Source organism: Cottoperca gobio, chromosome 7 (genome assembly GCF_900634415.1).
Source record: "Cottoperca gobio chromosome 7, fCotGob3.1, whole genome shotgun sequence".
Lineage (NCBI taxonomy): Eukaryota > Metazoa > Chordata > Actinopteri > Perciformes > Bovichtidae > Cottoperca > Cottoperca gobio.
Window position 1 is genome coordinate 14,034,551 of NC_041361.1, and position 27,201 is coordinate 14,061,751.

The 27,201-nt window shown below is 42.9% G+C and overlaps 1 protein-coding gene across 6 annotated transcripts in view; it reads left to right on the forward strand.

The window, feature by feature from the left end:
- prdm16 (PR domain containing 16) overlaps positions 1-27,201 on the forward strand; it is a 173,412-nt gene that overhangs the window by 31,185 nt on the left and 115,026 nt on the right. For all 6 annotated transcript variants that reach the window (XM_029435764.1, XM_029435758.1, XM_029435759.1 and 3 more), the window contains exon 2: positions 25,265-25,728. In XM_029435764.1, coding sequence (XP_029291624.1) covers positions 25,265-25,728 — 464 coding nt within the window. The remainder of the gene's footprint in view (positions 1-25,264; positions 25,729-27,201) is intronic.

Below are 27,201 nucleotides of genomic sequence, written 5' to 3' on the forward strand. Positions count from 1 at the left end.
GCTTGAATTGTCATCTGTCAGAAAACCAATAAAGTTATAGCAAAAGGACAAACCCAAAGCTATTTTTCAATTAGATTGACTCTTCCTCCAGATTTGTTTTGTTTCCAAATACCAAGAGCAGGGTTTATCTTTATATCTTTAGCTCGAAAGAAAACGTGCAAATAGGCACCGGCCTTTTTGAAAAGTGGAAGGCATTGCACCATTCTGTCACTGAGAGAAATGCATGCCTCCACCCGCTGAGTAAACAGCGGTAATCTTCATAAAAAGATTAGTCTTCATCATTCATAGTTCAAAGGTGAGATTGTCATCTCCTTGTTTGGGAGGATTCATCAAATCTCCCTGTGTTGTTTTGAGCCAAGCCTTTCTCTATATATCAATGTAGTTTCTAGTTAAATATGTCTTCACCACTAATCAACAAACTAAGTAACAAATAATTAGAAATTCAACATTTAACAATGCATTTTCACCACCCACTCAGCTCTTCAATGTATAAAGGTGTTGCTCAGGGAATTTAAGTTTGTGTCTCCTGTGAGGTGAGGTATTGGGACATCGACAGCCTTTGCATTTGATTGCAATGTTTAAAAGTTTAACAAATGCTAACGAGAAGGAGTTGCCCAAAACCATACAATGATATCAATAAGATGGGTGCCTTAGAAAAGTCAAAGTCATAGATTAACAAGCCGTGGCCTGTCTATGTTACCTGCTTTTGTTTATGTGTGTGTGTGTGTGTGTGTGTGTGTGTGTGTGTGTGTGTGTGTGTGTGTGTGTGTGTGTGTGTGTGTGTGGGTGTGTGTGTGTGTGTGTGAAGGGAACAGGTTCTTTTTTGAAGTGGTTGCGTTGTTGCAGTCTTTTTGGAGGACATGCAGTCCCAAGCAAACACAGAGCTCTGCTTAAACAAACAGGGGAGGACAGGAGAGCAAGACTAATGATGGGATCCACACAGCTTACATACACATGTAGAGACACACACTCACGTACACAGATGCAAGTATACTCTCACAAACTCAGTAGAGCAAAGACGAGAGACATTTGTCCCTGGAAGAGGAGTGGTGGAGATAGACAAGTGATCCCATTCCACCTCTCTTTATTCCCTTCTGGATGCCAGGGGAAATATAAAATTCAATAGTAGGATCCATTTGATCCATGGATCCATATCCATTTTTGTGGCACAATTTTAAATGTTTTTTTGCCGTTATCAGTGCTATGTTTTCGATGCTATGTGCTGGGTGTAACCTGCGTTTGTGTGTCAGCTTGCGTGTCTCTGCACATGCACGAGTCCACGACTGCCTGAGCGCCCTGATGGCATTGTGCAGCAGAGTCCTTGACAGAAGTGAATTAATCAGACCCCTCTGGCCCATTTGTCTCTATTTGGAGGGCTAATTGGAAAAGAAGCAGGTGTTAATAGAGAGAAGAGGGCGCCACAGTAAGAATGTGTGTACGAGTGTGTGTTTCTCATGTGTGTGTGTGTGCATGCGTGTAATAGAAGTCTCAGAGCTAAGTTAGCCAGACTTAATTAGGCTTGTTCAGGCTCCAGCCAACCTTTTACATCTTTCTCTCTCCTTATCTGAGGTGAAGGCGATGCAGCGATCGAGAGATGGAGGGAAGTGGGGGAAGAATTGAAGACTGCAGTCAGGCCTCTTGCATGTTGGTTGGCTACACTCTTGAAAAAAAAAAAGCACGAGCATGTCCACACAGATGTCTCAGTAAACCTACACAACCACACAACATTTATGATGCCGCCTGCTGTTTAGAGTGGGCACAGTTATAGACAGGTTTTCATGTCTAAAGGATGGGAAACGCTGCTCTCCTCCCTGCAGATATTTACCTCCACTGCTGGTGCCTGGGATTGTTTGTTTGAGATGCTCAATTGCGAGTGTGTGGCAGGCCTGTGTCCTGTCCCGCGGCTAGCTGCCGATAAAGTTTGAACCTGTTTGGAAGCTCAATCAAAGGGCCCCGCTAACTCGTTAGCTCCCTGCATATTTAGCTGTCTAAGTGATGTCAGCAAGTTTTAATGGACGGCAGCTTTTCTCAATTACGCAGGAGGGAGGCAAGCAAACTGTATCCAGCGCTATTTGTGTATGTGTGTGTGTGTGAGAGCGTGTATGTGTTTGATGTGGTGTTTACTCAGTTGAAAGCTGTCTCCTGTGTGGTCTCGCCACAAAGTTATCCCCCTCCAGATCACACACACGTTCACCTGAGGCATGTGTATGTGTGCTTGCTGTGTGCGAGTTTGTGTGCATGTCCTCATGGAGACGAGTAGGTGTAGGTTCAACACGTGACGCATCTTTATGAATTTTTTGCGGCACACTGCTCTTCCCACCGATGTCGTGTACACGCATGTGCACACAGACACATATACAGAGATTCAAGACATAAACATACAACAAAATCTTCCATAATATTTAGATATTTCCTATTCACACAACTCCAGACATGTGCACCCCCATGTACACACGAAGACACATTGTTCTGGCTTCTTTCCGCCTAGCTTTGTATCTGTTTTTGTTTCAGTCTCACACACACTCAAGAGCTGGATTGTACAGCAGCCTTAGTGCTTCGTTAGTCAGACAACCAACCCTTGATCCATCCATCCATAAGGCTGTATATCGAACCTCAATAATACAATAATAACCCTAACCCAATAATAATGCATTTTGAAAACATTTAAACAATACTGAGCCCTATTGGTCCGTCCGTGTTTATTTATGTATGTTATAACTTATTTATTTGAGGAGAGTTTCGTCTAAAATGTTCATAGCTTGTGTGTGTGTGTGTTTGTGTGTGTGTGTGTGTGTGTGTGTGTGTGTGTGTGTGTGTGTGTGTGTGTGTGTTAAAGGGTGTGTCAATGCGGCAAAATATGCATCTATGTGAACATTCTGCCCTCCTGAACCTGGGATGCCCCCTGACACACACATGCACACACACAGACACACACACATACACACACACAAACACCAGTCAGAGGTGGGATGGCTGCAGGCGGAGAGGCAGGTCGGCAGCGATTAGAGGGGCTGTGTGTGTAATGGTTGCCATGTGCGGACCCATCTCATCCACCATTACACACACGCACACGGCACCCACCTCCCGAATCCCTCCAAGATACCATACACTTTTAAAAACATTAGCCACTAATGCTTTAATGCCCTCGCGTCAAAGTGGGGTTTGACTGGAGCTAAAATGGCAGACACAGAGGAATGCTGGCTTGTGTTTGCTTTGTATATGAGGAAGGGCGCCGGCTTACTTTTGATTCAAACATGATGGAGCTGTAGCCAAGCTGCGTACTCCTCAAAGCATGTCATGGACGCATTAAACACAACAATGCAGCCAACTTGTTTATATTTACTTTTAAAGAATTACTTGTACATTTGTTGTGTCATATTCAATACACATTGCAGTGAAGCACCATTTTTCTGTGGGATAGATCGTCAATCACAGGCTTCCATGCAAAATGTCGACTGTTGTGGATATTTACATGAGAATGGCGGGGCCATGCTGCTTTGTCAGTAATGACTAACGAACACTGGGTATGGCTAGTGGCCTGTCTCTGGAGCGTGCCAGGTGTTTGTTCCAGATCAGGCTACATAAAAAGCAGCATCTGACCTTGGGACGGGTGGGTGAAACCCGAGTTGCCTTCACCACGTCTAAATGTCGGGCACCTGACAAAGTCTGAAGCTCCTCCCCTCCCTCCTGTTAGTTTGCTCTTTTTCTCCTCTGTACCTGTCGCCTCGCCCTCCAAAAAGTGGGAAAGTACCAGGGCCCTCCTCCCGCCTCACCTCCCTTTTCTCCTCCCACCTACACCACGCGCACATACAGAACCTTTGGCCATTGGACACTGAACAGCTTCCTTGTCTGTGCTCGATGAATGTAAAGACAACCAGAGAGGGCGCAAAAACAAAAGTGTTATTGCGAGGGATTCACTGTGTCAACATCTTAGGTGGTGAGCTCTAGAAGGGAAAAGGGGGCACAGTCTGGACTATTTACTGACAAAGGGAGCGTTTTACAAGGGAGTTATTTAATGTACACTTCACCTTTACATGCCCCCGGCTAACTAATCAGTAAAAGCAACATCTCTGTCACTTTAGGTTTCTGACAGTGATGTCGCTGTGGGGATGTGTCACGTTCACAAGACAGGCATGAAAAAACACATTGTTGCACCAAGACTTAGTTAGGAGGGCAGGACATTGAGGTAGAAAACATGCTTTTAATGTGAGCCGCTGTGAATATTGGCATTGAGGATATAAGACCAAGTCCTTCAGTGCCTTCAGCTGGTACATTTGCTAATTATTGTTGATCTGTTTGACACAAAGTAGCATTCCTTGAAGCATGAATGCTTTTCTTGACCTTGTTCCTGGAAGGCAGGGCAGTGAGACAGACATCTGTGTAGAGCGAGACCCCACCCGACCCACGACACACACTTCGACACAGAGTGAGAGAGGTGTGGTTGAGAACCAGCAGGGAAAAAAATCACTATCAGCACTGCATTTCCGTTCTCAGCTAAACTGTGAAAAGTAATTGTTTCTTGGATCTTTATTAGTAATTTAGGGAAATAGGTGATAATGAGACTGCCTGTAACTTGGCAATTGACTGCAATTAGCACAATCAGATGGAGGTTACTGGGTGCTCGCTCAGTTTGTCAATAGAATAGACCGACTTCTCCTATACCTCCTGGAGCTGAATGCACTGGTGTGTTTACATTTTAAAACAAATGACCAAGCCCACCTAAAGTTAAAACGACCATAACCAGGTGTAAAATCTGTGTGCTAGCACTAGCTTACATGCTAATGGTCACACACTATTTTGATTGAACTTATTGCTCTTGTGTATGTGGAGGGACAGAGAGAAACAACTAAAAAAACAATAACAGAGATTTGGTTAATTATCTCTTATTGACCAACTTTACTTCAAACTGTTATTCACTAAAAGATTGTAGTAAAATAGTATGAAAATATTTCATATTGCTGAGTTTCTCTGGACCTTTTATATATTCTGCATTGTACCTTTTTAAACATTCAGTAAATTAATCAGTTTTAATCTATCTATGTCCTTCACCTTTTAACATTCACCAAGTCGGGACCAACTTGATCAATATGGAAAGAGCTCTCTCTTTTCTTAGTTTCTCTCTCTCTTCACACTTGACTTGTCCCCCGGGTACAGCAGATTAATACTGCTATTTCTCTCACCGTTCAGTGGAATGCAGAAGGAGAATTGTATAGAGGTCTTTAATGAACTGGGTGGCCGGTATTGGCCTCAACACCAATTAACACAGCTTTTAATTATGGCTCTAATCAAAGCAGCTGATGGCAAAAGCCCCTGCAACCCTGAATACAAGCGCCCTGCTGAGACATGCAGATGCACACGAGCACATGCACACACTTCTGCTGAAGTACAAGAAAAGCGGCACTTTGAGAGAGGATGTGTGGTCATTTCAAGAATCGCTCATTCCTTACCCAGCTATCTTCCTCATTTATTTCCAACTCTCCTTCTTTCATTGTTGACCTTAGAACTGATCTTAGAATAGATCTGATCCAGCTAGAATGATGGTTTAAAAACATATCTGGCCCCAAAATAGCCCAAACACTTTTTATTTAGAATCTGTAAGGCAGTGAGTCAAGGGTACGCTGCCCCTATCCAAAAACATGAAGCAACAGGAAGAGAATGTCTACTGGAGTAGTCTGCCAACTTCCCAAGCTGAGGGGAAAATTGGTATTTTTATTATGAAGAGAGGGCGCTGACTGTTTGAGAAGAGTTCATTTCACTTAGAGGGCTAAGACAGAGGAGACATGGGACGTGCAGAGATATCAAAGCGGCTGGTTATTAGCCGGTACACATTTGTCTTAGAGCCTGATTTCAGTTTCAGTGCTTCAGCAGCTGAGTAAGGAGGGGAAGGACTGCCAGCTACAGTGCTTGATTCTAGTAATACAGATGGAAGTAAAGCTCTTGAGAGTGTAAGTGCTGTTCTGGAATCAGTTTGACTTCTTTTGGATCAGATTCTCAGCAGGGCCTGGAAAGGACGGACCTAGATCAGCAACCTTTTTTCTCTTCTTGGGAATATTACAGGAGGATATGTCATTTTTGGCAAAGACAAGTAATAATCGCAACCTTCTCCAATATGCATTTGATTCTATACAATCATGCATGCACTGTTATACTTGAGCAGAACACTGTGTGGTTAAGTGGTGAAGTATAAAAAGTTAAAACACAATTCTCTATGGCAGATGAGGTCAAACTTTTATCAAGCTTCCTGTTGAAATACAGAAAGTTGTGACAGAGTCAATGTATTTTAGATGGAAAAACAACAAAAGCAGCCCTCTTTCCCCATCAATATGTTACAGGGCATGATGCTGCGAGGGTCTGGATAACCAAGGCCACATTGCTCAATTATTTTATCACATAAAAGGCTGAACATATGTTTCCTAAGCAACCTGTTCCTGTGCATGTGTTATGTATATGAATGTTCCTGCAATGAGCTGATTTGTATCTGTGTATGTATGTTGTTTTGTGAAATGATGCCATATAAGGTCTCAGATCAAAAGCTCCCTTTGAGGAGTCGAGAGAGAGAGAGAAACAGCGCTGAGCTTGTCTCGTTTTCATCTGGCTGAGATCTCTATGCATCCCTGACACCTTTATTCTCTGTCCTCACTATTTTAATCTCCATCTCTTTCTTTCGCCTATCTCTTTTTGCATATTCACTGGGAATTGTCAGCAAAGCTCACCTACTGTTTCTTATCAGCTGCCTTTGTAGAGCAGCAATGCCCCAATACCAGACAATCTCAAAATGGCAACACACATGCACACAAGGAAAACATTTATAAGAAAGCTTTTTTTCCCGATCCTCACCTTTTCTTCCTCACTCCGTCTCAACACTGGCACAAATATACGTAGAAACACACACATGCAATCTTGTGCACGTACAGGCAGCGTGATAGCAGAGCAGACAGAATGGCATTAAGAATGACAAATAGAGGACGAGAGATAGTAAGGTAGACAGACAGAGAGAAACAGAGCCCAGAAAATGACCCTCTTTAAAGCCTGTTAGAAATCACAGCCAGTCAGCACGCTCTGCGCTGGCATGGCTAACTGTCGGAAAACAGCCCGTCCGTCTCTCAGTTCTCAAAAGCAGCCCTTCTTCTTCTCTTTCTCCTTCCTTCTCTCTTTTTCTTTTCGGTGTCTCTTTGTCACTCTCCAACTTGGTTGTACTTCCTGTAACCCTGGTAGCCTTTATTCCTTTCACTGACAGAATTGGTTTGTAGTTGCACTGCAGCTCCCAGCACAATGTCTGGCTTTAGTGCCTATGGCCCCTTTCAAGTTGTAGGCAGGGAAGGAGACTAAACTGGATCTAGTATAACTGTCTTCTTCACATTTAGTTACAACGTGCATTGTTTCCACATACGTGATACAATATATTATGTGAATACTGTGTGTGTGTGCTTGTGTGTGTGTGCTTGTGTGTGTGTGCTTGTGTGTGTGAGAGATGGATGGATGGAAATAAAGTTGAGCCAAGTCAGTTTTGTTTTTATATATTACAAGTTTGTCTTAAAGGCTGTAGATAATGAATCCCTCTATACTTATATCATTAATTCAGTTAAGAAAAAAATTCCACAAAAAAGACAAAAAAGGGAAGAAACCACAAGAAGAGCAAGAGAGGAGGAATCTCGCCTCCGGACAGACAGACAGACATGCAACAGATGCTGAACAGGCTACATGAAAGTAGCAGAAGCAGAATTACAATATCAAGTAAATAGAACATAGGTTTATTAGAAATTACATCAAATATAATGTAAAAGATGTTCAGGCAAAGTGTCGATGGGTAATGTAATATGGAATATGCATTAGGAGGCAACGCATATTAAAAGCAGTTGATATTTGTGGAGTCTCTATACATATTGAAGTGGTTGATTTCAAAGTGGTTCTGATCTTTTCATCACATGCTGTGTTTCATTATATCACACACATACACACACACACACACACACACACACACACACACACACACACACACACACACACACACACACACACCTAACCTAATTAAAATGGTCTGTTTAAGCACCATGCGTCAGGGCCTAGCAGGGGTAGGTGTTAGGCATGTGGAGAAGGTGGGGGTGCTGCGAGGTGGGGGCACACAAATCTCAACTTAAACGCAAAGAGATTAGACAACTTTTGCAAGATATTAGCTGTTCAAAAATGAGAAAAATGTCCCTAAGCCTCTTGTACAAGCACTGGACCTGGTCAGACAAGGCCTGCTTTTGTTTCACAGACAGACGCATGGGGCAGCGTGTGATTAGTGTGTGTGTGTGTGTGTTAGTGTGTGTGTGTGTGTGTGTGTGTGTGTGTGTGTGTGTGTGTGTCTGTGTGTGTGTGTATGTGTGTGTGATGGCAGAGAGTCATCAGGCCTGTGGTGTGCAGGATAATGTGACAAGACTGATCCAGGCCTATGTGTGCGTGTGTGGCGGCTACATAACAATGAGGCCAGGTATTAGCAGTCAGATTAAGGTCTTCTCCACCTTTCACCCATGTGCCACAAAACAGAAAGAGAGAGACATGAAATGATAGGAGAGTAATAAAGATGTTGAAATAAAATAATGGGACACCTCTGTGAATATGCCTAATAAGTATATAATATAGTCTAATAAGTCTCTATATATATATATATATATATATATATATATATATATATATATATATATATAAAATCAGTTTTAACAGTGAGTGAGTATTGCATTTAAAGATTAGACCTGGAGCACAGATGATGAGCAAACATGGATTCTCGAAACAGAATCATTTATTGAGCAATAACCTTGGCAGCAAAAAGGTCTCAATGCTCAGATAAAAACAGCTGGTGAATCCAGGGTTTGAAGGCATTACAGTTGCAATATTAGAGATATTGGAGGCAAAAGGGACAAACACAGCGGCCACCCACAAGGCCAATTATAACTATCGCCAAGGGACGTGAAAGCTCTGCAGCATGAAACATGAAAACATCACCCTCCCATCTGAATTATTGAACCTCAAACACTAAGATACCAAGTTGCTATTTGGCTTGGAGACTGACTATTCATTGTTTACCAAATGTGTAGTTTAATTAATTTTCTTCGGTCTCTGTCCATGTATGTGCATAGTTGTGTGCAGTCAGATGTATTGTGTAGCCACAGTCGGTGCCCTCAGCAGTAGTGTGGTGTTTTTGTCAAGCTACAAAGACTAAGAGATAGGGAGGGAAAGAAGAGGGGTATTTGATGAAAAGCCCTCTCTGTGTGATAAGGATAGCCACCAGAGTCCCTGGTGTGTGACAAGGCCTGGCCCCTGTCATCACAGAGCTCCTGTTGTGGCTGAGAAATACCCAACTATACCCCTCCCTCACCCCCAACTCCCTCTTCCTCATTGCCAACCCAGAGAGAGAGAGAGAGAGAGAGAGAGAGAGAGAGAGAGAGAGAGAGAGAGAGAGGTGGGGAGACAGTCAGACAGACAGAAAGTGAGAGTCCAGACAGAGGCCATGTGTCTTATGGAACAGATTTAGTGCTAATGTCCCCCCCACCCACACCCCTCATCCCCCCTGCTCTGTGCCCACCCTCTGCCACCCATTCCTCCAACCCCTACCCCACGTCACTCTGTCCTGGCCGGTATCATCCCTTCGTAAGGAATGCTGGCCTGTTCCAGCTCCAGTGTCCCATGGCTTCACCCACTCAAGCACCCTCCCCCCCAGGTTATATTCTGCCTGAGCTTGTACCTGAGACTTGAGACTTGGACTCTAGTCGGACTTAAGTGATGAAAAAGACCACCTCTGACTTGAACTTGAGTGCTGTGAGACTAGATTTGAGTTTAAAGGCAAACACATTCAAGTCTCATGTTGGGACCTTGTTACATCGCTGCACCATGAAATATAAACAGGTTACTACCCATTAGTCAATTCACTTCATTTTACTGAGCAAAATGGTCAAATATTCTTTATTTCCAGCTTGATAAATTGTGAGGATCTGCTGCTTTTCTCTGATTTTTGTAATACCTTTTTTTTATGACTGTAGGTCCAACAAAATAAACAATTTAAAGGTGGCAATGAGCATTTGTAAATGTTGGACTTCAGAGTTGACTTGATCTCATCTTAAATAACTTGAAACCTGCCATAAGTCCTTGATTAAAAAGTTACTGACGAAATTTAAGCCTTCACTTGGACTTGTCTCACATTACTTGCAGCTTGACTTGGACTTGTCTTCACTGACTCAAGTCTTGACCTGGAAATTTCTCGAGTTACTCAAGACTTGACTTTCACTTGCCCGTAACAGCCCTGTCTACGAGCAAGTGGGTGCTGACGTGGTGGAGCAAGAAGAAATGTTGTCAGCTTTAGATGGATGAAGAAAAAATGAATTTTGTTTCAGTGAAAGAGAAATGAAGGATTATAGGAAAGTAGGTATATCCAGGAGACAGTGTTGAAAAGGCTTCAAATAATGTAAGAAAGTGTTGACAGGATATGAATTTCACCTGGAAGTGCTGCTCTCCCAGCTGGCCTACGGCCTGAACAAACCTACTTCACTGAAAGTACCAAAAGTCAAACGTGCGCCGCTGTAGTATTAAATAATATCAACAAATACTTTTTGAGATAAATCACAATATGAGGGTTCTCAGCACCTTATAAATGTGTGGCGGTCACTGGAGTGTCCACCACTTTAGGACTTGACCTCAACATCAACCTTCACCCGGCCCATCGTCCCCCTGCACTTCCCGTATCTCTGTCACATTGACACTGGCATTCTTTCACGTTAGCGCATCGCAGCGCCGCAGATAGGCCTGCCAGACACCCCCTGTGCTCTCCTAGTATCTGTGTCACACACACACACACACACACACACACGGTTAATTGGTAACTAGAGTTTATGGGTAGCCGGGAACTTATAGTTTGACTACGCTGTAGCGAGAAGACGCATGAGATAATATGTCGGCTTTTGGTGAGTTATGACCACACGTGTGAGTGTTTGAGATGTGTCAGAAGTGGGGTGCTGTGTGAGATTAGGGACGCTGCATATGCCGTTTGAATTTGAGGTTGTGTTGTCGTGGTGTCGTTTTTCTCTCATGGCAGTGTTTGTTGAGAGAGTCGACCATTTTACGTTCAAATGTGAACGACTTTGGATAACACAAAATATTTGTTTCTGTGTGTGTGTGTGTGTGTGTGTGTGTGTGTATGCATATGCAAGTTCCTTTCATTCACACACAACTCGCTAGCCGTTGTCTCCTGTAGCCAAATGCTAGCATTTACAATTGCCACTTATATAAAACATTAATCTTCTATTTTGTTCCTCCATCGAACCTAATCCACATTCATTGCACAATCATTTAACAAGGTTTTTTTTTGAGGGAAGTTATTTTCCCCCTTTGACTCTTCAATCAATATCAATAAAGTGGTCTAGTTATCTATTTTAACCTCCTTCAACAACCAGCAGATCAATACCCATCTGTCATGGTTTCACCCTCTGAATGTTATCGCTTGCCGGAGATTAGCCCGCTGTAGCATCTTATCCTGACATTTTCTGTTATCCTGAGTTATGTAGGTTAGAAGGAGAGGTCTATCTCAGTGCTTTCCAGGCTTTACTTGCCCAATTGCCTCATACCGAAGAAATAATGTTCAGAGAATTGCATGGCGGGTTTTTAACCTTAAATGTCAGTTTTCATAATTACAAAATTGTTTGTTTTTCTTTTTTGATTTCCTCTCTATTGGTCTTTATAAAGCTTATTAAACATTCTCATTTTAGGATATTTTTCACAATAATGTGCATTTTCTGGGCATACAGTTTTAGTTTGCAGTATAACCATAATACTGAAGTATTTCTCTCTATCTTTGTTTTTGTTAAAACACACTATTTGACAGCCCTGTTAGGAGGCGTTCCCCCTGATATCTAACCACACACATTTATAGTTCATGTATCACAAACTGTGTTACCAAGTGTTAACGGTGCTGCATGCTGGTACTTAGTGTTTATATATGCCATCGATACATTTACCTTTTTTTTTATTTCTGTGTTGCACTATTGGTCTTTGTCTTGTTTTTCTATGGCGTCTGTTAGAAAATGTAGAATTTCATTCGGCTATTTTCCTCTTCCCACAACCCTCTAAAACCGCACTGAATTTAAATTTAAAAAACGTTTTCCCCCTGTTAACACGGGACCCTTTCTCTGTCACATTGGTGTGGAGGGTCATCCATATCCCAGACTGTCACAGAACCAACACAGGTCCATCCTTCATTGCCTTCTCATCCTTCAAGTCCTGACCACTCTCCATCTGTCTGTCAGGCCAGGACTTGACCTCTCACCTCTGGGGCCCCGCCCATCTTGTTACCCCTAACCCTCAGTTGATTGTGTCACTGACCAGCAATGGTTAATGTTTCTTTTTTTTCTCTCTCAGAAAGCAGAAAATTAATGACACATAGTTCGCAGAAAATGTCTGAAAGCCAACAAAGGTTGAAATATAAATGAAGGTTCTTGTAATATCTTATAATACGGGTAGCATGTTTAAATGTTAAGATAAATTGTCTGCTCTTGGTTGGCGCTTGGGCATAGAATAATACCACAGGTAATGAAATACATTTTTTATTCCACTCCACCCCTTTTGAAGACGACAGCAGGACCTTTTGTCCCAAATGTTCCACATACGACTGATATACTGTTATCTTGTATGTGTCGAGGCGTGAATGTTACCCCGGTCAGATACGCTCACTGCATCTCAAGCAAGTTCCAGCCAAGAGTCCAAAATCCTAAGATGTAAAAGATCATCATTAACATTGAGCAACATTATTCTCTTGAGAGGAATGACACCATTACAGAGGAGTATAAAAGTAAAATAATGTAGATTTAAATTTCATTCACCCCCATCCTTCTCCTTCTCTCCCTGTCACCTCCTCCTCTCCCCGTCCTTGTACCTTGATGCCTGCTTAATGCCCAGACTGATGAGCCCAATTTGGACTGGTTCTGCGGCGGGCCCAGTTTGATTAATAGCTCTAGGTGAGGTAGCATCAGCTTGCCTCGTCCTTGGTTCATCACACACACACACACACACACACACACACACACACACAAGTACAAACACCGACACACACACACACACTCATTGTCACCACACCAGCCTTGTAATTGATGACAGAGGACTAACCATTTGCAAACCAAATGTAGAAAAGGGAGACGGAGTAAACTCTGCTTCCTACACCTCTCCACCTCCTCTCTCTCTCTCTCTCTCTCTCTCTCTCTCTCTCTCTCTCTCTCTCTCTCTCTCTCTCTCTCTCTCTCTCTCTCTCTCTCTCTCTCTCCATTTCCATTTCTATCTGTCTGTCTCTGCACCTCCTCTCACTGTCCACACACCCACTCTTTCATTAGGCATTTGTCACATTGATATGAAGGGCCAGGGCAGCATTGTGACATGTTCAGAGGGCAGTATAAATATTTGATTAGCCTTAATGGAAATCGTCACGGCGCGCTAATTGCACCACACATTATCTGAGGTGCGGTATCAGCGGCAGACATCCCCCTTTGATCTCCCCCACCCCTCCCTCCCACTCCTCTTCCTTTAGCCCATCTCAGCCTCTCTGTCTTTTGTTTATGCAGTTTATTTTTGGTCATATGCTGTTATCTGTCCCCCCCACCGCCCACCCCTTCACCTTCCTGTCTTTTCTTGTCCCCAGCCTCTGCTGTTGTTGTCATCTTTCTCTCAGTGCACACTGACGTCTCTGTCTGCCTCTCCTCTCCTCCTCACTGTACGTGTCTTCTGTGTCCCGTGTTGTCCTCTGGTGCCCTGCTTGCCGATGTTTCCCCCCATGACGGAGCTGAGGCTAAATAGCTGCGAGTGCTACATACACACACAAATAGACACACACAGGGGACCCGCGGACAATAGAGAAACCACAAGCACGTTTGTTTTGCTCATTCCCATCTTCAGCTCATGATGTAGCACTATCACATGTGATATAGACATGCAATGATACCATAAATGACTAGTCCCTGGTGCTGAGTGGAATCACATGTGTCTGAGTTCAAATCGAAGGACATGCTGATGTGTGGTGACATTAAGTCTGCAAACAACTGTGTTAAATAAGTTGGTTATTAAAGAAAATCCTTCTTGATCTCTTCCCTTACGGAAAAGGCGAATGTGTCATAAATGGCCACACAGTTGCATCTCAGCCAGAACACCTTGAGAGTCTGTTGACAGTCACTATTTTTATTCACATTTTGGAAGAGCTTTGTAGTTAGCAGTCACTCGTCACCACTCAGCTCAGTGAGTTGTTCATTGAGTTGTCATTCTACACGACTCCCTGCCTTGTTGACTTTCAGTGACGCTTTGAATTCGAATCATATCCTCCTTGTTTGTGTGTGATACATTTGCAATCCTTTTAGTTGTGCACACAATGAGTTTTTTTATTCCCAACATGTCCTTCCTTAACCTCCATCCTGTTTGTATTTACTTGTTGTTATTTACGGCGCGTCTCCTGCAAAGATCTGTGACATTGTTTGGTGTCGCTCCTCTTTTTCTCTCCCTCTCTCTTTCACCCTCTCTCGGACGTTTCCATTTAGCCAAAGACAAAACAAGTTAATTAGATCGGAAGTGCGGGCCTATCAATGGGGAATCAGTATTCAAATCAAGGCCTTGTCTGGACACAAACAGCAGGAAGCCAAACAAGACCCCGGCGCTGCTGAATGCGAGGACAGGAGAGGGAGAGAGAGACATAGAGAGGAACAGAGAGAGAGAGAGGGAGAGAGAGCTGTAGTGGGGGACTTGCATCGGCCAACACACACACTGTTTAGGTGCTGGATCAATTGTGTATGTATGAATATAAGTTCAAACTTCGAAGCATTCCTATAATATGATTCTCAGTTTGGTTTTGTGTGAACTGCAGTTGCCTTAATTTGCTTTATTATGTTAAGTATTGTAAGAGCTCTGAACATGCTCTCTGTGAGGTTAATAAATGTTAAGTAAACCTCAACAGGGGTCCGTAAACTGGGGCACTATCACTTCACAATTAGGCAGTACAGTATACTGCATGCCGCTATTTCGTAGACAAAAGATACGGTCACTCTAAATAGCATGCAGCTTACTTTAAAGGTCAAACATGTAGCATTTAAACACAGTAACTTGGACAATAATAATTTTGTAAGATTAAGATACGTTTGGTAAAATAGACTGCATTTTACAATGTGTGTTATTTAGAAGTGCTATTTTTCAAGTATAGAATTTGATGCAATGCCATTGCAGGGAGGGGTTGGGGGGGGGGGGGGGGGTGCTTGTAAGTCACAACATCCAGGAAGCAAAGGGGTTTGTTTAGGGAAGCATGATCTTACAATGATCACGACAGAAATATTACTAGAGCAGCACAGCAGTCTTTTACACCATCTGGTTTCATGTGTCATACGTTGACAATAGCAGTCAAATAAACACGATTATTCTCATATGTATATACAGTATACGGTATATTGATGTTTCATAATGACATTTTGCAACTTGTATTTGTTTGTTTTTTGGGTGATTGGTTCAGGGGATTATTTTTATTCATCCAATTAACCTCTCTGGCTTTCCATCCCTCCATCTGCCCTAAACATACAGATCTCTGGATGTGAACACAGCATCACCATTTGTTGCTGCTAATTTAACAAGTAGAAAATATTACTCTTAGGTGTTTGGACACTAGCAGAGTGTCCGCTTGACGTTGGCATTTTAACATACAGCAGCAGATATGGAAGTCAAAGAAAAAGGAAAAGGAGAGGGAAGTGGAGAGGGAAGGGAAGTGGAGAGACGGGTGCTGGGGTCCCATTATCTCATGTGGAGGGCCACCTGAGCTAAAGACAGCCATTTGTTCCCAAATCGACCTGTCGACCCCCGCCTAATTACCAGCCAATTATTTCCAAATGGACCGCATTCACCCCACAACCTGCACACTTAAAGAGGAGAGGGACAAAATAGCCTCTCTCCCTCTCTCTGTCCGTCTAACTCATTCGTTCGTCCAATCCCATCGTCTTTCTTTTACTCTCTCCTCCTCCTGTTTCAGCATTTTCTATCCAGTGAGAAATACTTTTGCTCTTATTGTTGCAGGCTTTGCAGTCAGTCCAACCAACCGCCCACTTAAACACACACACACACACACACACACACACACACACACACACACACACACACACACACACACACACACACACACACACACACACACACACACACACATACAAACAAAGTGACCTAATTATAGGAAGATTTGACACAGAGCCTACGTGTGGGTGTGTATGTGAGATTGTTGCTATTGTGTGTGCACACACAAAATATTATGATGCAGCTCTCATATTGCTGCTTCATATCTCTCTCTCTCTCTCTCTCTCTCTCTCTCTCTCTCTCTCTCTCTCTCTCTCTCTCTCTCTCTCTCTCTCTCTCTCTGTCTCTGTCTCTGGCACCGGTCAGTCTCAGCAGGCCGATGTGTATCGATGGGTCCGGCATGCAGGAGCCACCCGAAGGAGAAGAAGGCTGTGCCCCTGTTCCCAGAATTCTTTGTGGTTGGCCTCCATTGTTCGCCACCACTTGTATACAGTATTGTCAGACTGATTGTGAGCCTCCGCTCTCTCTCTCGCTCCGCGGACGGCTAGAGAGCAGGCAGAGTAGAGGAGACGGAGGGAGAGGGGATGAGGAGGAGGAAGGGAGCAGTAAGCATTGTGTCCCTTGCTCGCCATTCTCCTGCCTTCCCATCTGTTTCCCTCTCTTCCTTCCTGTTTCTGTGGGATAGTGAACAGATTAGTAATAGCTCCACCACAGCTCCTAATAGGGGAAGTCATGGTCGGGAAATACGATGGATCGGTTAGAGATATCATCTGGCTGAGTGGCGCAATAGTTTTGAACTCTGACACCTAGCTGCTCGCTGGCTGACTTTGATCACTTGGTGCAGAGTGTGTGTGAGTGTGTGAGTGCGCAAGACTGAATAAATTGTATTGTTGCCATGCAAAATCATTGCATGGAAGCAGAATAAACGTCCCTCTGACTTAATCTGAACAAAACCTGAACATTAAAATCTTCACAAAGCCAGTATTTACTGAAAGGCTGTTGTGTTGGCTTGCCTTATATTTACAGGTGTTTTTGTTAATGTGTCCACCCCCTGTTTAGCCCATTCTTCTCATATAATATACATCCTATTGAGCACCATCTTAATATCCCCACAGGGATCATTTAAGCTTCATCTGATCTAATCTAATATACATATTCTGGAAAGTTCAGTGTTACATGGCTTAATGTGTCCGCCTTAGATGTGTGTGTGTGTGTGTGTGTGTGTGTATGTGTGTGTGTGTGTTTTGCTCGTTGTGGGCTGAGACAGGGCTGCGTACCGGCCTCCTGGCTGAGTTTGAAGCTAAGTGGATTAGCATATCTCCCATGTCAACTCCATTCACTGTGACAGCCTGATGACATGGGACTGTGTGACGGCCGCGACCCACCTGACGTCCACGGCTCAGGCTTCCCAGCAGGTGGTCTGACTCTGGGAGGCAGGGAGAGAGGGAGAGAGGGAGAGAGGGAGAGAGAGCTGGGGGAGTCAGAGATGGGCTTATAGAAGGCAAAGTCATGCTCTTAGCTGCTACAAGAGTTCAGGTAGACAGAAAGCTTTTTGGTCTGTCGTTTTGTCTCTGACACTAGTTGTGAAGAATGGATGCTTTTCTTTTGCTTCAGCATATGAAGCCATATCACTGGGACTTGTGTTACTCCTCTCTGCACATTATTGGGTACGTTAGGCCAAATTAAAAATGATTGGAATCATAAATATCATACAAATGTGCATCGAGCGTACACTCTTCAAGTAGACTGTTTTACATCCTTTTCATATAGATTTTATACTTTATTATTAAACTTTGTGTATGCCAGATGATAAGAGTATATGTAGACTATGTTTTGCACGAGGCACGGCCTTCAGTATGAAAAGGGCAATAGTCATGTAAATAAACGAAACCAAAAACAATGGCTGCTGATATAACAAGTAAATATGTGTGCGTTCAAGACAAACACGCTTACATATATACGTTTTTTTGTTGGATTTTTCTGTTTGACTGGAAGTCATTCAATTCAAGTTTTTACACTGAACTAAAAATAAATGTTATTGTATGCTGAGTGGTATGCTCAAAAATAGTTTGTATTATTTTAAGTATGGAACTTCTAATTGCAGCAACCCTGCCCATTGAACTCCACAAGACCGCTGCTAGTCTTCTGGTTTATTATTTTTGTTCACCTTGAGTACTGTTTGCTTTCTGTAACTATATTTAAAGGTTCTATTACAGAAATCCAAAATCAAACACATTCGTGCGCACACAGACATATTCCCTGTCTTTCCCTTTTCTTGCTCACACAGGCCTTCTTTCCATCCTTTCTCACTTCTCCTCACACACACTCTCTCCCAAGACCCACCTCCCTCTCTTTCTCTCTCCCCCTCCTCCCCCACCGTCATTCTCCTTCTCCTCCTACACAGTCTCGTGCCGGCCTAGCCAGGCAATGCTAACACTTTTGTCAGGGTGATTAATAGCATGCTGGATTGTCGTTAATTCACTGGCTAATGACTGGAGGGAGCGGGCGAGAAGAAGAGAGGAGCGGAGCGGAGCGAGGCTGGAGAGTAATAGACTGATGTATGAGTGTAGGCTGCTTCCAGTGGCAGAGGTGAATATCATCATCCCCCCCCCCCCCCCCTTCTCCTCCATCCACCCCCCCCCCCCCCCCCAACTTCAGACACACAGCTACTGTATAGTAACAGAGGCTAGGATGTTCATTCAGGTACAGAGGTTTTGGCACATAACACACATGGGTAGGGAGTTTAATAGGTAATCAGGTCCTCCAAGATCTCCCAAAAAATCTTTATTCCTGCAAATGTGTGAGTTTGCCAAAATCTTGCATATTAAATATTTTATTTAGAATTTTTGATTTTGTTTGAAAGGACCATTCCAGTGAGAGCAAGCTTGAGTTTTAAGAAGCATTGAAGCTTGACGCTTTTTGCAGATTTTCATTTGGCTGTGTCTCGTAAAAGTGGCTCTTAAAATCTGTGAAGAATTGTCACCGTCTCTTGCGAAAACATTTCTGGCATTTGAAAAACACTTTATTGGACCCCGCAAATATTGTAGGATTTGTTTGTGGTAATTCTTCTTACAAGATCATGAATGTCAGAACGTCTGGTTAATCTCCCAATGAAAGAAAATAAAATAATAATAATATGAAGGTTGTTTGGGCCTACGCCGAGCGTCCTCTCTGCCTCACATTGCCTCTGTTTACATATTGCACACATTAGATACGCACCTATATGGATTTCTTGTTAATTATTATTTTTTAAGCTGGAGCCACACAATACATAACTCGGCTGGATGTGTGGTGTGATTTTATGGCATAAAACGTAACATCACATTTTAAAATCACGTAATATCTCTCTTCCCAGCTTAATTTCATCTGTTTCATTATTTTTCACGTTCTCGTTTTACCTTCCAATCCCTTCTTCTTTTCCCCTCTGTTCTTCCTGTTTCATCCAGCACCTTTCTCTATCTATCTTCTCGGTTTCTGCCCCTCTCCCTTTCCCTCACGCCCTCCCTCCCTCCCTCCCTACCCCTGGGTGATGTTTGCAACTCAATTTGGCAAATGTAACTCGATATTGATTATTATTAATATTTATCATGTTTGTGAACATGTTTTCTTCTAGTGCTATTAATCTGCCCTGTTAATAAATGTCTGCAGCAACCTGGGCCCCGGGGCCCCTTGGGACCACAGGGCCACCACACACACACACACACACACACCTGCTCTCAGCTGCACGAGGTTGCCTGCGTCTTCTATTTGCCTCGAGGCTTGATCACAGCGTACACACACACACACACACACACACACACACACACACACACACACACACACACACACACACACACACACGCACAAAAGACAGAATGCCTTTAGGCTGCTCAGCACAAATAACACATCAATACATCAGCCGTGTTGCATCGGCACTACTCACCTATAAAAACAGGTTCCAGTCTGCAGTGACCAAATTCAGTCAAATTGTCTCTTGTTTGTATGTGGAAATGTTGAAATGTTCAAGTGCCGGGATTATAGTTGTTTACTTTTAAACACTACAAGAGAAAGAAAGGAAGTAAGGGAGAAAGGAACTAAAGCACAGAGAAAGAGAATAGGCTCGGGACAGCTCCCCCTAGCAGGTTTTATAATCTGATAACCATACCAGTCAAATATAGTAAGGGAAGGCACACACACACACTGTTCTTGCACACTTGCACGTGTTCACAAGTACACACACACACACACACACACACACACACACACACACACACACATAGTTTTACCACACATAAGGATAGTTAAAGCATAGTTCTTCTGTAATTATTATGCAGAGCAGCAGTGCATGTGCAACCTTGTGGGGAAAAAACTCAAATTCAAACCCAACTCTTTTCTTTTGCCCTTTCTTTCTATGTTCCTTAAAAATTGTTCTGCCGCTGTGATCCTTCTTTACCTGCTCTGAAGAAGCCATGTTGAAGTTTTAAGTGTTGCTTGGAAAAGTTCCCCAGTTCTTTTACAAGGGGAAGTGTGGCGGTCTCGCTCGCAGAGGCTTGCTGGTATTGTAGCTGACCGTGCCCCCATTGCTCACTCACTACTTCCAACCACACGCACAAACACACACCATCTCCACTGAACGCTCTCCTTTGCCTACCTCGTGACATGCTTCCATTTATACGTCATTTTGAATATAGTACCCTCGTACCACCGTGGAAAAATACACCATTGTACAGTTTTTCACCTCTCACTCACACTCACTTTGATTTGCACTCGTTTGACTTTTACAGCTGCCTCTCTCCCCCGCCCCTCCTGTTTTAAAGCAGAGGGTGTTTTGGGCTCTTTTGTGTGCAGACAGAATCATCAAAGGCCTGCTTAATACAGAGGAACAGGTACCAATATCACTCTGTGGCCCAATAATGTAGCTAAGTGGGACCATATTGACGCAATGTAGCGGCACAAACAGCAGATTAAGCTTTGGGTTTGAATGCTGCCCCTCACACACACACACACACACACACACACACACACACACACACACACACACACACACACACACACACACACACACACACACACACACATGTGCACACATGTACGCACAGAGCTCCCACATCAAAATGTTTGGTCATTTATTGCTCAACCAGCTACCCATTTTTCATATCTGTCATGGTCCACACATTCTCCCTCTGCCTTCGATTTTTTTTCTTTTGCCAGACGATCTTTCCTCCCCATATTTGGAGCCGGTGCAGAATTTTGCATAGTTTTGCCTTTTCCCTGGATACTGTCTTTTCATCAGCTGGCTTTCCTTTTGAATTGAACCAGATCAATTTACTGCCAGACAAAGATACAGTCTCTGAGTGCGTTGGAGGGGGAAGGCAATGGGGGAAATAGGACATGTGGGCTTTATGATGGCCATCATTGGCACACACGTCCTATTTCCAGCTCTCTTTTCTTGTTATCATAGCCACAGCCATGGCTCCACTGTGCTGCTTGCTCTCCAGCAATAGCGTACACCTAGTACTGAATGCTCAGGCTATTATTGGCATCCATTCTAGCCCGCGCGGTCTGCACTGCTTTACACTATGTGCATCCCTGTATACAAGTAAAATGCATCTTTAATTGCAGTTTTATAAAGATTTGTGATGTGTCTCAATGAAGGCATGACTGCTTGTTCTTCAAGAATTGGTCTTTATTTGATGCAGTATTTAAAGGTTTCCTCCCCAGAATTCCTGCATGCAGTCAGTGTTGTTCCTTTCTACCCAGACTGCATTGAGAATACAGCCCAGTCTATATGCCACAAGGCACATGTGTTTGTGTGCGTCCAGGCAGACGGCAGAAAATGACTCTAGATCTCTATCTTTCTGCATTTAAGTCTAGAGTGCTCTGATTAAACACAACTACAGAACAATTTGCCCGTTGTAAGGCCCTCCGATTAAACTGCTGATTTTCAACACCGTGTCAAGTTATTCTGCCATGGCAACGGTGATTACTATGCTATCAGCTTTTCATATTTTCTTTCTATTTTTATTTTATTAATCTGGACTCTTGAAAGGAATTTTAGTCAGATTTCTCTTTAATGCCTTGTGTTATGTGCTTGTCTTTTGTTATATTAGACATTGTTAAATGTGTATTTTAGAGGTTAGTGTCTATAAATGTCATATCTATGTCACATCTCGTAATTTCACTGTGACATGCAGTAATTACGAGATATCATCTTTACCTACAACACCATCTGATCTTTTGCACATGTGTTTAGAGTACAGTAACAGCTCCTGCAGTTGCAAACAGATGTGTGTTTGTTTGATAGCCGGCATCTGTGTTCATACGTGCCCTAAAATCTTTGTTATTGCAAGCCATGCTACAAAGCAAAGAGCTCCGTTTATGGCGCGCATTTACAATTTATCAAATAAATGGGATGCCTTCATGTGGCCTGGGCCCTGCTCTCAGGCAGAGCAGCGTAGTTTTCCACTGGAATAACAGCCGCTGAACAAGCAGCCCATTGTAGCCGCAGCCAGCACCGGGACCCCCAAGGTGCGAATTAATGATTGACCCCTGATGTAATCAGGATAAATAGCTCCCCGTAAAAGAGAAAGAGATGGCGAGAGGAACAGAGAGAGAAAGAACAACATAAGGAGCCAGGGAGAGGAAGGCACTATCTGGCCCGGGTGTTTTTTAAGAAGCCCTCTGGGAGACGAACCTAACATCTCTTTCTGGGTCTTTTGAGACCCAGAGCTAACATACAGCTGTTTAAAAGCAGCTCAGTCGTCAATTCTTAGACTTTTCGCCTCCTCCCCTTTGTCCTCGCCCTGGCCCCTTTCATTATTTTCCTGCTTACTTTTCTCATCTGCAACTTTCTTTGGGCACCGATCGAACATGTAATCTAAAAATGTACCTGTTTTTTCTCCAGGCAACGTTTTTATGAATTAACTAAGTTACAACTGAGAGTTGAACTTGTTTAATATCACACCGCGTTTACCATTTTTTTCTCACTTTACTGCTCACAATAGATCTTTTGTTCATTAAAATTAAGAGGTGTTCTTTCTCTCGTTCTCCTTGTTAGACAATTATTTGACGTAGCGATCTGTGCATTTTTTGTACACAGAGGCTTTTAAAGCCAAATAGTATTTAATAGATTTTCCGAGGCTGTCTTTCTGCTTGTCAAAATTGCTCTCAATGGGTCAAGTGCCAGTGAGAGTGGGGGAGTGAAGAGGGAGAGTGAGTGAAAAGTGTTTAACAGCCTGAAAACACTTTTGATTGTGCAGAGGGAGCAGCAGATAGGGCTGAGTTATAAAACTTTAATTGATCTGTGAAAAGTGGAAGCTACTGCTGGCTCACTTGTTCCAATGCTTAATTGCACGCCTTTTCTGAGCCCCTATGAAACAGTGATCATTAAAAAATGGTTTCTTTTCCAGTGAAAATCACTGGATGACGCAGAATCAGTCATAAAAGGCTGGATTTTATTGCTGCAGCTTTATATGATAAGTTTCCCGGATCTGCATGGACATGCTGCAGGTTTGCCAGGCGCTGTAAAGCCCTTGTCGCATGCTTTCATACTTTCACATTTAACATTTAAAACATACATGTCAGTTAATTTAACTACTTTCACAGTCCAATTCTGTAACTGGGCAGAAACCCAAATATTTATCAAAGAACAAAAAACTGATGCTCCGTATGATGAATGTGCTCTTGTACAATTTCAGCGATGAATTGTTCTCCACGGTTCATATATCATTGTATGTTTTACAATCCGCAGTGTTTCCCTCCTCACCTGCATATGCAGAAAAATAGTTTAGAAAAAAAGTAATTAATTGTTGTTTTAATTTAACTTATTAATGATGCATATCGATTGTATTAAAACTCAACCCACAAACTTTCATGTGACCTAATAAACTTTCATGTACTAAGAAGCACATTTTTAAAAATGTTATGTTGCAGCTCCAACTAAAATGTGGGAAGCGGTGGCAGGCTTGGCAGCAGGCTAGATGGAGGCTAACGGAGAGAGAAAGGTTGATTGGAACCACTCCTGCTGTAATTTTGGGCCTAGTTGGCCTGCTGATTGCCAGTCCCTGTGTTTAGATAGTAAAACTGCAGTGGTGCTTTGACTAAAGACACCAGGATCTGTCCAGAGAGGAAAAGAAGGAGACACACACACACAAACAAAGTACAGATTAGGGCTGGGTATTGAACCTCTATCCGCTTTATTACTGATTTAAGCGTATTGGAATTTGGTAGCACGGAATATTAAAAATGTGGCAAGTTTTTTGTACACTGGCTTTGAATCACAATTAAGAAGTTTGGCTTCTTTAGTGAAATAAAACAAATAGTTTTCATTGAAAAACATGTTTGTACTCCTCAAAATAAGATATTTATTATTTTATTATTCTGCTGTTGAAAGAGGCCTACGGTAAATAATAAAAATCCCACATACTCCAAACAGCAAAGCAGCTCACTGAGATACATGTTCACAAAAGAATCCTCAATAACACATTCAGAAAAATGGGATGAAACTTAAAGCCAAATGGTATGTACTACGACACACACACACACACACACACACACACACACACACATACACACACACACACACACACACACACACACACACACTTGAAGTGCTCAACATAATTTTCACTCACGTTAATATGGTGGGATCCTTGAGCAACAGGCACAATCATATTGTCAATCTCTGGACGTGACAATAATGCTAGGTGACGAGGCTAACCAGGTCAGTGATAGACACAGCGATTATTTGTAAGCTGAGTCCTGGCAGAAATCAGTGACTGCGATGGATTTGAGAACTTTTCCCATCAACGACTTGGCTAACATAAAGCGTCTTCTCTTCGTCTGTCTGGCTCTTCTCACATAGCCTCTGGAAACTCTGTGAAATCTTCTAGCTGAATGATGGATCAGATGGATCGGTATTCTTTTCTGAGGACCCCAAATTGTGTGGTTTTCTAACAGTGCAGAGGTTTGGAGGTTGAGTGTTTTTTATAATTTAGGGTCAATAAGTCATTGGATGCGTAGCGTCTGCTGATGATGTATGTATGTCTTAGTCTCTTTATTTCATGTTCGGAGTTTAATAGTGTAATAGGTAGTTAAAACTGAGTTTTTCTCTTTTCCTAACAACTGTAAAATCCATGACCTACACAATGTAATCTCCTAAGAAATTATTTGCTGTTTATAACTTCCTCTGCCTGCCGAATAACAATTATCTTTGTGTACGTCTTTTGTCTCATAGATGACAGTGAGCCAGTGGACAGCATGTACGACACAGAGGCCGACCTCCCGGGTATAGCGGGCGGAGGCGGTGCCGACAGCCCAGAAGATGACGCTGAAGACGGCGTCATCAACATGTCCCCCCTGCCCTCACCAACTCCTTCCCATCCGAACAACAACCACCACCACCTGCTGCACCCCCACATCTACGCCACCCACCACCACCACCACATTCACAACAACAGCAACAGCAGCAGCAATGACCAGGACTTCACCACACCCAAGGAGGGCTCACCCTACGAGGCGCCTGTCTACATTCCCGATGACATTCCCATTCCCAGCGAACTGGAGCTGCGGGAGTCCTCAGTGCCAGGTGCCGGCCTGGGCGTTTGGGCCAAGACCTGCATCGGTGCTGGCGAGAGGTTTGGTCTGCACAGCACGCTGCATCATGAGGCCACGGGCAAAGACGGCTCCTTTGGATGGGAGGTAGGAACCAGCAGAGCTTCTCTGTACTTTTGTTGTTTGCAGTTTCTTTTCTTCTTTCTTTTCACTGTGTATCACTTTTGACCACTTACATACTTCATGAAACAAATGTAGAGTAAGATATGAGATGAAAGAGTGATCGAACACTGAAGTGAATGAACAAGCCGTTCTTTATTCATTCACATTTCGAGCCATCACTCTTTACCCACAGCCGATCTCATCATCAGCAAAGATGCCCGTTCCATTTGCTTTCCCCGTGTGATTGGACCTCATCTTTTGATCCTGCACATACACACAGACATACACACACATTCAAAACACGCTCGTCCAGAATTCCAGCAGCACAGCGATGTCAGATGGAAAAATCTGGCTGATTAGTGGAGGTATCAGCTTTTCTGGGCGTCAGTCCGAGCGAGCACACTCATTTGGTCACGCCACCCGATATGGAAATGGAAGAAGCATGGCCCGATGCGGTGGCGGCATATTGAACTATTAATTTTCATTTCAACATGACATTAGAGGATATTGAAGTTGCTTCAGTAAGCTCATTAGGAGAAAAAAAGGAAACTCCTGATCCCTGTCTCTCTCTCTCCCTTTCTCTCTTTCTCATGTGCCTAATCAGAGATGAAATTTACTGGCCTGCTTCTCATTTCACTTACTCCTTGCCTCTTCACTTTTAGGGGGCCGGTCATTCACATAGTATAATATTACATTTGTTTGTAATAAGGAATAGAGACTTTGACAAGGTAATCATTGGAACGCCATGTTGGACAGGGCATGATGCGCTTGAATTAGACGCCACCAGCTGATGTACAAAGTGACAAGTTTATCACATGTGACCAACAGGCCATGCAATGATTTTGAGACATATTTGTTTATTGTTGTTTCTGGGAACGACACATTTAGAAGAACATAATAAATTGAGACATTTGAAGCAAACATTTTAATGTGAGCATTTAACATTAATTGATGAGATAAAACAATAAAGTTTATTTATAGAACTAGATCCAACTTCATGGTAAACTAAACATCACACACACGTCACACTGATCTGCTCTGTGAAATTAACATTCAGGCAGACAGAGTAGAACTAGTATCATAGGAGCAGGAATGATGATTTCATTGAAGCACATTGTAACACTTATATAATATGTTACAGTAAATCGACTTGGAAGATAATGTAGAATAAAAAGAATCCAATTCAATTTACAATCGATGTTAGTAGTCATATTGTAAAAAAATAAGAATATTGCACATATTATATCTCTGAAAAACTCATAAAAGTATGAAGGCTATGAATCCTTCATTGACAAGATTTTAAAGGAACCCATTATTAGGTTCAGTGTGAAGAACTCCTGGTCCACCAAAGCCGTCATTTTTTCTTTTCACCCTGTTTTCTTGCTAACAGTTGTAGGAGCATGCAGGCGATTAGAGCACACAGGCACACGCTATATGGCTGTGTGCCAGGCTGAACAT